The sequence below is a fragment of the Crocodylus siamensis genome, chromosome 9, assembly GCF_052110815.1.
Source record: "Crocodylus siamensis isolate JL-2025a chromosome 9, ASM5211081v1, whole genome shotgun sequence".
Taxonomy (NCBI): domain Eukaryota; kingdom Metazoa; phylum Chordata; order Crocodylia; family Crocodylidae; genus Crocodylus; species Crocodylus siamensis.
In genome coordinates, this window is record NC_143403.1 from 44174082 (window position 1) to 44189027 (window position 14946).

The 14946-nt window shown below is 47.5% G+C and overlaps 1 protein-coding gene across 1 annotated transcript in view; it reads left to right on the forward strand.

Moving 5' to 3' along the window:
* The window catches only part of KCTD19 (potassium channel tetramerization domain containing 19), a 92048-nt gene that overhangs the window by 16451 nt on the left and 60651 nt on the right, over nt 1-14946 (forward strand). The window contains exons 2-3 of the mRNA XM_090063950.1: nt 9533-10024; nt 11280-11672. Of these exons, the coding sequence (XP_089920076.1) occupies nt 9533-10024; nt 11280-11672 (885 nt within the window). The remainder of the gene's footprint in view (nt 1-9532; nt 10025-11279; nt 11673-14946) is intronic.

Consider the following 14946-nt stretch of genomic DNA (forward strand, 5'->3'; position numbering starts at 1 on the left):
AGTAAGAGAGAAAAAGCGTTCTCCCTCTTTTATGGCAGCCCTTCAGGTATTTGGAGAATGGTATCACGTCCCCTCATAAATGTCTGTTTGCACAAGCTAAATAGGCTTATTTTCTTCAGCCTCTCTTTGTATAGTTTGCCTCCTAAGCCCTTTATCATTTTTGTGGTGGGCTTCTGGATCCTCTCCAAATGCTATCCTTTCTAAAATGTGAAGCCCAAAACTGCAGGCGTAAATAATACTTATTAAAGAAGCACGCTCACCTCCCTTGTCTTGCACATAATGTTCCTATTGATGCAGCCCAACATTACATTCACCTTTGGGGCAGCTGCATCAAACTGCAATCTCATTGAGTTTGTTAGAAATATTATTAAAATAGAAATATTATTAGAAATGCATAATGAATAGAGTGTTGTTAAAGCTGCACAGTTTGTATCTCATACCTGATAAGCAGAAACACCACCAAGGACATCTTGCTAATTTACTATCTCTTTGTAACACTAAATCACACATACCTTCAAACTCCTCTGCCTCTACTCTTGTAAACTACAAAGGCTATGATTTAATTGACTGTGTCCTTGGGAAAGAGTGGGGTTTGAACTTTTGGTAACCTGGAGAGCTTTTCTAAGCATGCGTAATTAGCTAATGCATATAAGCCTATCTGCCCCGCATACTTAAGTAGTTAATTATAATGCACATGCGACGGATGACGTGACGTCATTTCATATATGTTTGTATGAACCGGAAATGAGTTGTAAGAGTTCCTGCTTCTGCACACGTGCTCAGGAGAGAGGATAAAACCCAGCTGAGAGTTTTCCCTGAGGGTAGAGTGTGGTCTTTTGTCTTCACTCTGACCCTATTTGCAAATATACCTTTTGTGTGGCTAATAGTGTGTCTGAGAGTTCTTCGCCTCTCGAGAAACGAACCGCAGCATTTTTGCATCAGATCCTGGCACCCCAGATGGGACCTTCTCATGGACTACCCCGAAATCCAGCGGCGGAGTGCCTCCGGTACCAGGGGGAGTGCGCACCGAGCCGACTTTTTGGGCTCGCCCCTGGAGTCTGAGGCGTGAGTCAGGATATTCGGGAAGTTAAAGGCTCCCATGCAAATTTTCAGTTTCTGGAGACGTCAGACACACTTTGGTATTTTGATCGAGATCTCTGGGGTATCTGAGTGAGTATACGAATTCCCTTTGCCCAATTTGGTTCTGGATCCAAAGCAAAAGGTGTGCATGTTTGCTGAGGAATTCTAGGCTCAGCTCTCATGGTAAACCATCTGTTGTAAGGATCTTTTGGTATTTGGTGTGCCTTGGGTGCACTCTTGTGGGCAAAATGGGTATGGGTCGCTCCTGTGTAGAAAACCCAGATACTCCCCTAAAATTCATGTTACGTCATTTTAATAAGTTCGCAAAGCCGGCGGATTACGGAGTAAAGATGAAAAAGAGTGATTTAATTAAGTTTTGTCAACTCGAGTGGCCAACATTTGGGGTCCACTGGACCCCGAAAGGATCCTTTGTAGTAAAAGAAGTGATAGCTATCCATGAAATAATTATGCAGAACGGGTATTGGAACCAGTTTCCTTATATTGATTGTTGGTTGTGGGTGGTTCAAAATCAACCACCTTGGATTAAAGAATGCTTAGTAAAGTTTCATGTGATGGTTGTTAAAGGAAAGACTCGAGGAGGACCGCCTGTACTCCCTGAGTCTAATGAGGGGGGGGATTCTGAATTGGCTGAGTATCGGACCCGCTCTCCGGTTGCCCTGTCAGGTAGTAAAGATGAATCAGACACCTCCTTGGAATCCAGTCCCTCTGCACCACCGCTCCCTCTCTCAGGGAGACCACCACCGGCGTATCAAAGCATACCTAATGATTTAGAGCGTGAGCCTCAGCCAAGTGCCCCATCTGAATTGGGGAAAAAGGGCTATTATTTGCGCAAGCCTGTAGAGTCACAGCCGGTGCTGAACTGCCTGATGCGAGAGGTTATCGGAGAGGGGGGCAATGCAACTTTTGTCTACACCCCATTTAGTACTTCAGATTTATTTAACTGGAAGAATCAGAGCCCCTATTTTCGTGAAGACCCTGAAAAGATGAGGGACCTGTTTCGATCTATTGGGCAGACTCATTGACCCACTTGGGCTGATGTCCAGATGATGCTCCAGACCCTCCTGACCCCAGAGGAAAGGAGATTAGTGTTGGGGATGGCAGAGCGTATTGCAGTAGCCAGAATAGAGTCAGAGGGGGCTGCTGGTCGTACCCTGCATGATACCTGCCCTGTTGAGGAGCCGAGATGGGATAATCATACTGCAGAAGGAAGAGAGGTGAGTGCACGGTACCTGGGGATTATAGTGGAAGCAATGGGAAAGGCAGTGCCTCGGGTTACTAATCTGTCTAAGTTGTATGAAGTGAGACAGGGAAGAGAGGAGGATCCCTCAGCTTTCCTTGGAAGGCTGTATGAGGCGTTTCGCAGGTTTTCGGATCTGGATCCAGAAGCCCCAGATAATCAATGCATGGTAAATCTTATGTTTATTGGTCAATCTGCTGCTGATATCCGTAAGAAGTTACAGAAAACTGAGGGAGGTGCTGGGAAACCGATTTCAGAGCTGGTGGAAATTGCATATAAGGTATATGGGAATCGTGAGCAAGTGCAGGAGCGCAAGGAGGATAAAAAGGCTCAGCGACAGATGGCAGCACTAGCAGCTGCTATAACTAGAGGTAACCCTGGAAAGGCTGGGATACAGAAGGGGAAAGGAGAAAGAGTGGGACCAGACGTTTGTGCTTATTGCAAAGAGAAAGGACACTGGAAGAGGGAATGCCCAAAGTTGAAGGAGAAGAGAGAGGGGGAACCGAGAGGTCACCTCATGCGGGCAGAAGAAATGGGTGAGGACACAGAATGAAGGGGACGGGGATCTAAAACCACTACCCTTCGGGTTGGAGCCCGAGAAGATCCCATGGTAACCATTAGGGTTGGTGGCAAAAACTTTGAAGCCTTGGTGGATACTGGGGCTACATTTTCAATGATTCCAGAAAACCCCACCTGTGCAGGAACTAGTGAACAGCATGTACTTGTGGAAGGAATTGAGGGAACGCAAACCCGACTCCCTGTTTGTAAACCACTCCTCACCAAAGTGGGGGACCATTTGCTCGAGCACTCCTTTGTGTATTCTCCAAGTTGCCCGGTTGCACTCCTTGGGCGGGACTTACTCACAAAATTGCAAGCTGAGATCTTTTTCAGAGAGGATCAGATGGTGGTCCAGCTACCTGTCAAGCAGGGCTCGAATTATCAGATGGCTCTCCTGGAGGACCGGCATCCTGCAGTAAGTTCAGAAGGTCACATGACTGGAGTGGACCCTTTGGTATGGGCTGATGGAACCCCTGCGCAAGCTAAGTCGGTCTCCCCGGTAAGGACCATACTCAAGGATGGGGATGGGCCCGTTTGGGTAAAGCGGTATCCACTCAGCCGAGCGGCCAGAGCTGGACTCAAGCCGTTAATAGAGAAATACAAGAGGTGCGGATGGCTAGTGGAAGGGTCCTCACCCTATAACACCCCCATTCTTGGAGTGCCGAAGGCAGATGGGGTCTCATACAGACTGGTCCAAGACCTACGAGCAGTAAACAAGAAAGTCCTTTCAGACCATGCTGTAGTCCCGAACCCTCACACGATTTTGACACAAGTACCGGGGGAAGCTGAAATATTTTCAGTGCTAGATTTGAAAGATGCTTTCTTCTCCATTCCCCTTCACTGAGAAAGTCAAAAATTGTTTGCTTTTGAATGGGAGGATCCAGATACTTTCCATAAAGCCCAACTCATGTGGACAGTTCTCCCACAAGGATTCGTAGCAGTCCCCCATATTTTTGGACTTGCCCTTCAGAAGGACTTGGAGTGGAAGGGATCACACCCTGCAGTGACTCTCCTCCAGTATGTGGATGACCTGCTAGTTGCAAGCCCAAACTTGCAGCTTTGCGAGGAAGCCACCAGGTCACTGCTAAACACTCTGGGGGAAAAAGGATATAAAGTCTCTAGAGAGAAAGCCCAAATATGTCAGCCTGAAGTCACATTTTTGGGATATAAGCTCTCAAAAGGAGTCAGAGCCCTGAGTGCAGATCGCATACAGGCAATCCAAGGTCTAACCCCACCTAAGTCACCCAAGGAGTTGCGGGCATTCCAAGGGCTAACTGGGTTCTGTCGACTATGGATACCAGATTATGGTGGGAAGGCTAGACCACTGTATGACTCACTGACTAAGGAGTCTCACTAAATGGAAATGGAATAAAGAAATGCAGCATGCCTTTGATCTGCTTAAGGCAGCATTAATTCAGCCCCCTGCCCTGGCCATCCCAAATAGTAAAAAGCCATATCGACTGTATGTTCATGAGAATCGAGGGGTTGCATCAGGGGTGCTGACACAGCCATCGGGCCCGACGTGGAGACCCGTGGGATATTACTCAAAGGTTCTAGATCCAGTTGCACTCGGCTGGCCAGCCTGTCTTCGGGCTGTGGCAGCCACAGCAGTGGTTGTTGAAGAAGCCCAGAAGATAGTCATGGGTGCGGATATGGAAATATTCACCCCTCATGGAGTTCCCCAGATTCTAGGGATTGAGGGAGGAAAGTTTCTTAACCCCTCCAGACAATCACGGTATGAGATATTTTTGCTCTCTAATCCAGGACTTACTTTCAAACATACTACAACCTTAAACCCTGCAACCTTGCTGCCGGAGTCAGGGAAACTGACGCATGACTGCCTTGAGGTCCTGAATCAAACCACACAGGTGCGGCCTGACCTTGCTGAGGACCCAATTGAAGACCCAGATGCTGAATACTTCGTAGACGGCTCCAGCTCTGTCATCGATGGAAAAAGACGAACAGAATGTGCAGTGGTAACCTTGGATAAGGTAGTATGGAGGGAGTCATTGCCGAGCTCATGGTCGGCACAAGCCGCGGAACTCACTGCGCTCACCCGAGCATTACAGCTGGGGACAGGCCAGCGGGTTAATATATACACTGACTCTCGCTATGCTTTTTCTACAGTCCATGCGCACGGACTATTGTGGAAAGAAAGGGGTTTCATTACGGCCTCTGGGAATAAAATTGCTAATGGCCCCCAGATTATCAAGCTACTAGAGGCACTCCACCAGCCTAAAGAGGTAGCAGTCATTCATGTGCGGGCCCATGGGAAGGCTGCTGAGGAAAAGCATAAGCTTGGAAATGCAAAAGCTGATGTGGCAGCAAAGGAAGCCGCATTTATTGGGGGAGAAGCGGAGGAGGTATCCAAGCAGGCCATGTCCCATGCCATATGGCCATACGTTCAGGATTTAGTCCCGCAGTATTCCCCTGAAGAAGATAAATTTGCACAGAAAGCTTGTGCAGAAAAGAACTCCCAGGGGTGGTGGATAGTACCGGGAGGAAAGGTCATGATACCCAGGCCATTGCTTCGGGAGGTGCTGCAACAGCTCCATGCAAGAACCCATATGGGAGGCTTGGCCATGGGTGATCTAGTGATCCGCCAAGCAGTAGCCCCAGGGCTATATGTAGAAGCTCAGCGCATTGCTACCAAGTGCATCACATGCCAGAAAGTAAACCCTCGAAGGAAACCCCCTGTGCCAATGGGAGGTAGACCCTGGGCAGCGTACCCTGGACAGGCATGGCAGATTGATTTTGCCGAGCTCCCACGGTCCGGACATCACGGGTTTTTACTTGTCATGGTAGACCAGCTCTCTGGTTGGGTCGAGGCCTGGCCCACCAGGACTGCCACTGCAGCTACAGTAGTGAAGTATTTGTTGCAGGAGATCATTCCCCGGTATTCCCTGCCTGAGTCCATTGAGTCGGATCAAGGACAACACTTCGTGGGAAAAGTGGTTCAAGAAGTCACGCAAACTCTCAAGGTTACTTGGAAACTACACACACCATGGAGACCACAGAGTTCAGGACAAGTGGAACGCATGAATAGGACTTTAAAGACTCTGCTCACCAAAATCTGTATTGAAACGCGCCTTAAGTGGCCTCAAGCATTGCCGCTAGCTCTTACTTGCATTCGAAACACTCCCCGACGGGGCCTCAAATTGACCCCATATGAAATTATGTTTGGCAAGCCCCCTCGAGTCTTACCTCCTGGGATGCGAGAAAATGTAACTTTTGAATTAGGTAATAGTGAGCTTCATATGTATGTTATTGCTTTGCAGTCTGTCTTGTCTTCTCTTCACAGGTATGCAGCCTCCTTTCAGCGTCTGCCTTTAGACGTACCGGTACATGACTTCTCCCCGGGAGACTGGGTCTTGGTGCAGCGGTGGAAAAAGGAACCTTTGACTGAGAGGTGGAGTGGCCCTTTCCAGGTACTTCTAACAACCCACACCGCTGTAAAGATTGCTGGCCATGACCGTTGGATACACCATACCCGTGTGAAACGACATCCACGAGCGTCAGAGGACATCAACTCCCAAGACGAGCTCACTCCGGAAGCTGAGTCGTCTTCGGAACAAGAAGCCAGCAAGTGGAGCTGTGAACCTACTGGTGATCTCCAAGTGTGCCTGAGACGGCTTAATCAAAGTTCAGAAAATTAGACAAGAAAGTAAAAAGGGAAACATTTAGGCTGTGTTTGATCTCATGAAAGGGAAAATATGGTGGGAATCTTAATGTGCCTTGTTGTTATCTGCATAGTGAAAGAAGCAGGATTAAGTAGCCTTAGCCGCTGGCCTATGCCCCCGCTTTCCCCAATTGCTTCCCCAGGGACAAATTTGTATGTTGACCTGATGGAAAGAATTGCAGGTACTTTTAATCTTACCAACTGCTGGGCCTGTGGGGGGCTCCGAGAGGCCGGAGGCCAGTGGCCTTGGAGGGCTTTTCCTTTGGCCCCAAAGTGGCTAGTGAGTAGCAAGGCAGATGTTAAGAGTACTAGTCGAAAATGGGATGAGAACCATAGCTGGGAACTTTCCCAAGTGGCATTGGGAGAGTATTGCATCAATAATAATGGTACAGGAAAAAGCTTGGGACACAGCCGTTGCATATGGACTTTAAAAGTAAGATGGATGAACCCTACAAAATTAGAACAGCTTTATTATCCTAACAGCCCAGGGTATAATCGGCTAGTGTGGCAGCATCCTAATGGCACAGTTGTGTGGTTTAATAAGTATTGGAGTGCCACAAATCAAAGTAATGATCGGACAGATTGTACAGACAAGAATCAGGATGGGCTATGGGAATGTTCCATGAAAGGAGGCCTCACAGCCGCTGGTCCTTTGGGTCCAGAAGGAGGCTTGGGGTTTCCCGAGATGCCCCTCTAAATGCCACTAATAGAGAAAATAGGGCCTTAAGAGGATACTATTGGATTTGCGGACGACAGGCCTATACGATACTACCAAGAGAAGTATTGATGTAAGTTTGACACAGGGTGGCTCCCAAAAGTGGAAGGAGGATGAGTGGCCTCCTCAAAGGATCATTGAGTATTATGGACCAGCTACATGGGCTAATGATGGGAGTTGGGGATACCGGACACCAATATATATGCTGAATAGAATCATCCGGTTGCAGGCAGTCTTGGAAGTAATTACTAACCAGACTGCCACTGCTCTCGAGTTGCTGGCCTGACAGAGCTCTCAGATGACAGCAGCCATATACCAAAATCGGATGGCCTTAGACTATTTACTCGCAGAGGATGGCGGAGTCTGCGGAAAGCTCAACCTTTCTAATTGTTGCCTCCAAATAGATGACAACGGGAAAGCAGTCTTAGAGATTGCCAAAGAGATCAGAAAAATAGCCCATGTACCAATACAAACGTGGGAAAACACATGGGGTAAAGACTGGTGGTTTAAATTATTTGGAGGACCCTGGTGGAGAAAAGTAGGGTTTGTGCTTTTGTGTGCTCTGACTGGTTTGATTTTTATCCTTTGCCTTATTCCTTGTTTCACTAGATTGATAACCACCACAGTAGAAGGGATGCAAGTTGCAGCAGTCCCCCTTAAAGCACAGACTGCAGCAAAAGTCATGGTCCTCAGAAAAATTCCTCGTAATTATCTTGATTTGCCTAAATGAAGTAAGGAGTAGAAAGCATCTTGAGGGGGGATATTGTTAGAAATATTATTAAAATAGAAATATTATTAGAAATGCATAATGAATAGAGTGTTGTTAAAGCTGCACAGTTTGTATCTCGTACCTGATAAGCAGAAACACCACCAAGGACATCTTGCTAATTTACTATCTCTTTGTAACACTAAATCACACATACCTTCAAACTCCTCTGCCTCTACTCTTGTAAACTACAAAGGCTATGATTTAATTGACTGTGTCCTTGGGAAAGAGTGGGGTTTGAACTTTTGGTAACCTGGAGAGCTTTTCTAAGCATGCATAATTAGCTAATGCATATAAGCCTATCCGCCCCGCATACTTAAGTAGTTAATTATAATACACAGGCGATGGATGACGTGACGTCATTTCATATATGTTTGTATGAACCGGAAATGAGTTGTAAGAGTTCCTGCTTCTGCACATGTGCTCAGGAGAGAGAGGATAAAAGCCAGCTGGGAGTTTTCCCTGAGGGCAGAGTGTGGTCTTTTGTCTTCACTCTGACCCTATTTGCAAATATACCTTTTGTGTGGCTAATAGTGTGTCTGAGAGTTCTTCGCCTCCCGAGAAACGAACCGCAGCATTTTTGCATCAAGTTGATGAGCCACCAGGACTCCTTGATCCTTCTCCATAATGCTGCCACCCACTCAACTGTCACCCTAAGCCCCATTGTGGGTGCAGAAATCTAGACAGCATGTATCCCTCCACTGCCTGCTGCATCCCCTGTGCCTCACACATCACCTGTGCACAGCCCCAGCTTTTCCACACACCCACTCCCTTCCTCAGTACTGGGGGCAAGTCTGTCCGGGGTGGAGCAAAGTGGGGCAACTGCCCCAGGCCCTATGCTTTGAGGGGGCCCTGCGGAGTGACTTTGTGACCAGCTGCTTGCTCCCCCCAGCCGCCAATGCTTCTGCCATGCGACAGCTGCTTCAGGTCTTGGGCCTGGCCTGGAGCAGGGCAAGCCCCGCACGGGGTGATTTCCCTGGGGCCTGCACCCTGCTCAGCTCAGCTCGGGCTGGGGGCAGTGGGAGGGGGTCAGGAATGAGGGCACCGGCAGGGCCACGGAGGCAGCATAGCAGGGCTTCTCAGCACCACAAAGCACTGCAGGGGAAACGCCCCAGTCGGATCCTGTCCTGGTGAGCAATCGGGGCAGGGGGTCTGATTTGTCATGATTACCTCCCCCCCGCCAATCAAACACCAAAATGTATAGGTATTGAGAATTTATTTTATTATGACAACTGAGGCACTGGTAGGCTTCCAGCTTGCTATAAAGGCCCAGATCAGGATCCAGCCCCTCCTCTCACTGTCCAGCGGGGCTAGTCCTGCGCCGGGCTGGGGCGGGGAGAACTGGGCCGGCGCCCCCGCGAGGCTGGAGGAAGGGAAGGGGCGGCCGCGGGGCCAGCTCTTCCCAGCACCTCCCTCCGCGCGCAGCTGCCGTGGCGGACCCGGCCCCTCTAGGACCTGCCCCGGCCTCCGCCCCAGGCCGGGCCGGGCCGGCTGCCCGTGCCAACCCGAGTGCTCCCCCGGGCTGGGGCCGGCCACGCCCCTTCCGGGAGCCGCCGCCGCTCCGAGCAGCCCACGCCCGCCCCTGGCCCTGGCCCGGCGCTGCTGCACTGCCGGGGAGCTCCGCCCACCCCCGTTGCCGGGCAATGCGCCAGAGCTCGGGGCTGCCCCTCCCCCGCGCGGGCGGCAGTTGGCGGCGCTGCCAGGGGCCGCCATGGTAGGGGCCGCCCTTGGCCCGGCTGGGGCCGGGACAGGGCGGGATCGGCGCCCGTCCTTGCCGGGGTTGGCGGCGGGCCCGTGCTCGGGGCGGGGCGCGGACGGTCCAGCCTCCAGGACCAGGAGCCGTTGCTGGGGCGGGACAGCTGGCGGAGGCGGCTGGGCCGGGCCGGGTTGGTGCCTCGCAGCGCGGCCCCGGCCCTGGCCCGGCCCGGCGCGTCGGGCTTGCAGGCGGCTGCGCTGCGGCCCGATCAGGCGGGTCTTGCGGAGCGGGCAGGGCGGATCTGAAGCCCGCCTGCTTCAAAGGCGGCTTCCTGGCGCGTACGAGGCGCCGACCTACTCGGCCTTCTCCCTACATGGAAGACGCCCTTTGATGTCGTGATCGCTGGAAACCGCAACCCACCCCAAGGCCTGGGCCATGGGCAGGGTGCTGGGAAGCGAAGCCCCGGAGCTGAGGGCTTGCTTGGGACCTGCTGCAATGCCGAGGGCAAGGGGGCAGTTTTATTGCAAGCCAAGGTGCACTCATTTCAAGAGACAGCAGAGCTTTTAGGACTAAGAGATGTAGTTTTGTCTTAGATGATCATCTCTTTCCCACTTCCCCTCATTACTCTTCAATAAGTAAAAGCACCAGGGACTTTCATGCTAAAAACAAAAGCTGTAAGGATGTGAGGTCTGCTCAGCTTTTGCCAGGTCAAAATTATAAGTGCAAAATTTTACACTAAGGTTAGATTCTCTTGCTTGAAGACATCTGTCATTACATGGATACAAATTTTAGATTTGCAAATTTGCACTTGAAATGTCTACATTAAAATTCCATGTTAAGATATTTTTAGCCTATTATAACAATATGGGATTAAATAAAAATGCATTAGAAGCCCAGAAACTTCACAATTGGAGAGGCATTCACACTCTAACATGAATTCATGTGTACAGCACCCAAACCACCTTAACTTCCCCTGTAATGATTCTACAATAACCGTCCAATTATAACTCATGTGTAATAGTGATTTTTTTAAAGCTATGCTAGATTTTTAATTTCCCCCCGCAATTCATCATAATAAAAGTCATTTTTAGATGCAACAAAATACTATGATAACTAAGTTGTGTCAATGTGGTATTCAGAATTACACAGCAGGGTATGTGGTACACTTGGGTCTCTATGCAAATTCCTTTTGTGCGAATTTGTTTATATACAACGACCTTATAGAGAAATTTGCTTTGTGCGAGGAAAAATTGATCTTATGCAAAGAGGCATGCCATGCGGCTTTATATGCAAGGTTTTTTCAGAATGCAACCCTCACATAAAGAGTGACCCAAGTGTACTGTATTTTACTGTTAGATGCTTTCTACTGCTGCATTTTTGTGACTGATCCATACCATACTAACATGAAGCACTGGTATTGCATTAGATACCTGCTAAATGTTCAATAAAGCCATACAGCTGAATACTAATGCTAGACGCATCACTTGGTTGCAATGTACAGAAGCTAGGGCACTTTACTCATTGTAGACCCAGGTGCCCAATGACTGCTTGACAGATAATAGCCATTTACTGTTTACAAATTCATTGTTGCCTATTGATACTATTTTCTTTTTCATTTGGAAGGAACCAGAGATAGATAATGAATCCATAGAGGAGGACTCAATTCATTTTAATGTTGGTGGCTGGCATTTTTCAGTTCCTAAAAGTAAAATCACTCAGTTTCCAGAATCTCTACTGTGCAAAGAAGCTTCTACACTGTTTGAGTCTGAAAATACAAGATTATTCATTGACAGAGATGGATCTATATTCAGACATGTATATTATTATCTGCATACCTCAAAACTCTCTTTTTCCAGCTGCACTGAATTGAAGTTGTTGTATGAGCAAGCATTACTTTTGAAGTTGACACCTTTGTTACAGGTAACATTTGATGTTATGTATGACTTTTTCTCTAAGATTTGGTCATATTCATTTTCTTAAAGTTCCAAGGTGTAGGTGTGACTGTATGGGTGCTTGAAATGGCTGCCTAACATTAATTACAGTAAAATCTCTGTTATCACCAACTGGAATACTCTATTAACTGGAGTTTCCAATCGGCTGGCTAGAGGCAGGGATGGGTGGGGGAGCTCACACATGGCAGCCACCACCACCCTGCACTACCGATGCTCTATGTGCAGCCACCGCCCTCCCCGCCATGCCCTCCCCTCCTCCACCACATTCTGCTGGCTGGATGCGGGGAGGGGAAGGGGGGTTGGGGGAAGCTCCATTTTTGTTAAGTATGAACCCTCCAGTTTGGAGAAATTAAAATAATCTTAAATTACATTTTATGAGGTTTTTTTACATAGAAGTATTCTATAAATATATTCATTAAGTAGGGGCCAGCTTGAGAAAAGTACTTGTGCATTATAATTGGCTTTAGTGGGTTTATGTGTATTTTGTATAAAATCAGCATTAACCCAATTAAATAGGTGCTTCTGAAGCCTGGAGAATTTCTGTGCAGAGCTATATATGCCCTTTAGTACTTACACTAAATCACAGAAAAGGTACCTGTACACTTAGATACTGCATGTGCTGTAACATTTTCCATTTTGTTTAAGATCATTGTGGGTACAGGTAAGGTAATGTTAGGTTGGTTTGCTATTCATTAGCAGGTTGCTTGAGTACATAAGACAGGGACTGGCTTGTTTGTCTAGGTGCAAATGGGGATGCCTGTCTAGCCACTCTACCTCATTCATGACCCTCTTGGCTTCCATGTTTCCCAGAATCTCTCTGGTTTCATTGTTCATAGCCTTTCAGTAGATCTGCCTATAATTGCGTGATTTGTTCTGTTCCTGCAAGCCTTACTGTGTGTGTCTTGTAGCAATCTCCATGTTAAATTCTGATGGTGCTTCAGGCTGAATTCTGTAGAAGGTAATTTTAGGTTGGCTAAATATTGGAGACTGCTATTTTTAGGATAGGATATACACCTGGCGGCAAGTATTACGTTTGGCTGGTTAGCTTAGCAATTTTTAAAAACTTATCCAGCTGCTAGTCAGTTTCACTGGGAATAGCAGCTAGTTAAGTCTCATCATTTTTACTACTGTTGATACACAGGAGAAGGCTGTTAATTTGACATCTGCTGGTGAATTTTATTCTCAACAGCCACCTTGAAACTGAGGAAATGTCCCGGATCTTTGCACATAGGAGACTTTTAGTGATCAGCCAAACAAAGGGAGACAGGGGAATTAATACTAGAGACTATTCTTGCAACTTGTGAACAAGTATGGTAATTTATTGACTCATAGAAGAAGGAACCAGGCTGTGTATCTGATGGGTGATCTGTTGAACTTAAGGAGGCAGCTGGCCGATTTTGCAGGCAGATCGCAGGGGCAACTAAGCGCAAGGGGCCCTGGCAGCCCCACCACTCCCTAGAAATTTCCAGATGGTCCCAAACTGCCACTTAAATTACTTAATGTTTCCCTTAGTGGCTTCCAGGGCTTAATCAGGGGATTAAGCTGTGGAAGTCATTAATTGACATGTTATTAAGAAATCTGAACACTTAATTACACTCCAAAACGAAATATTGCATTAAAATAAAGCTATACACACCATGCTTAGTAACTAATACCAACTATATACTATATATTACACTCTCTCTCTCGCTCGCTCTCTCTCTCTCTCTCTCTATATATATATATAAAATACTATATATTAACAAATATCAACTACATACATTTTATTAAAACCAAGTAGATACACTTTATAAATTAATACAAACTATGTACACTCTATTTAAGGACATTAGAAAAAGGAGTTTACTGAAACAATGCTGACCTTGAGACAGGCAGTTCATACTAACTATTAAATGTGAACGTGCTACACCTAGCTCTGGTTGCTGCAGACATTCTCCATCTGTGGGGTGAACACTTGTCCGTACACTGAGTTTGTTGGAATGGTAAGGCAGTGTCTTGCCAGAGCATAAAGATGTGGAAACCAGTCAAAGACAATCCCAGAACACAGGCATGGGCAACCAGCACTCTGCCAAAGTTTACATAAGCAGCACATTCATTGTCATACTGTTTCCCTTATTCTGGGTTGCTTTCAGTAGCTGAGGGTCACAACTCAGAACAGGCATCTGGTTGGGGTCCAAAATGTGAACAGCACAAGAAAGGAGGCAGCTGGTTGTCTGAACTGTGGTTGCAGTGATGGATCATACCTGTAGTTCTGGTGCAGCTTCACAGCTGTTCTTTGGAACAGGTCCCTTATGGACTGGTTTTCATAGGGACTCACTTTGACAGTTCTTTCAATGCCCTGTCTTTGACTCAGCTTACTAAGTCCATCAGCTTGTGTGCATGGTGTATCACAACCTGCCAGCTGCAAAGCACGTTAGGAGCTCCATGAACTGGGTGGCACTGTCAGCCATTTGATTTTGAATGTTGGCTCACCCTAAAAGCTTAAGCACTGTGTGCTGGATATGATTTCCAGCTATTCACTCACAAATTGCTGGTACTGCTGCGTATGCTTTGTATGATAATGGACCGCATTAAACCACGAATTCCACTTTGTGAGCACAGGTTCTGATGGCAGCGGCACAGTGCCATGTGAGTGCCCACTTTGACTAGCGACAGAGTCCCTGTCCCGGACCTTATGATCTGGACAGTGTTTGAAGGCTTTCTTGAAGGAAGACACCAAGTTACCTCCATCAGGAAACTGCATGCACCAGATGTTGCCTAGGACAGAATGTGCACATTGCAGATGACGTGAACAGCATTGGACAGCATTCCTCAGAGGACATCAGAGAAAGTTTGCACATGCACATGGCATTGCTCGACAGGAATGTTGATATCTTGTTAAAGTCAACACCATAGCTGACAGTTACCTTCACAATGGCTTGAGACAGTAAAAAAATTGACAGATGTGAGGTAGACCTGCTCATTTTGAAATACAGGCAGGTCCCAGTCTGTCCAGCTCCATGGTACAAATAAAATGTGCAGCACATAGTTATCTTGAGGGTTGATGGCTTCAGCCACAATGGAGAAGGAGTCCTACTCTGCCAAGGAGCCTTTGTGGACTGTACATGCAAAGCAGTCACTTCAGGGAGATAGTGTTGGCAAAGCTTGCTGGCAAACAGAAAATAGCATTTGGCACATTTTGGTTCAGGTAGTTCCTTATCTTTGAGTGATCAAGTTCTCCAGTGGGATGTTTTCCACCATGA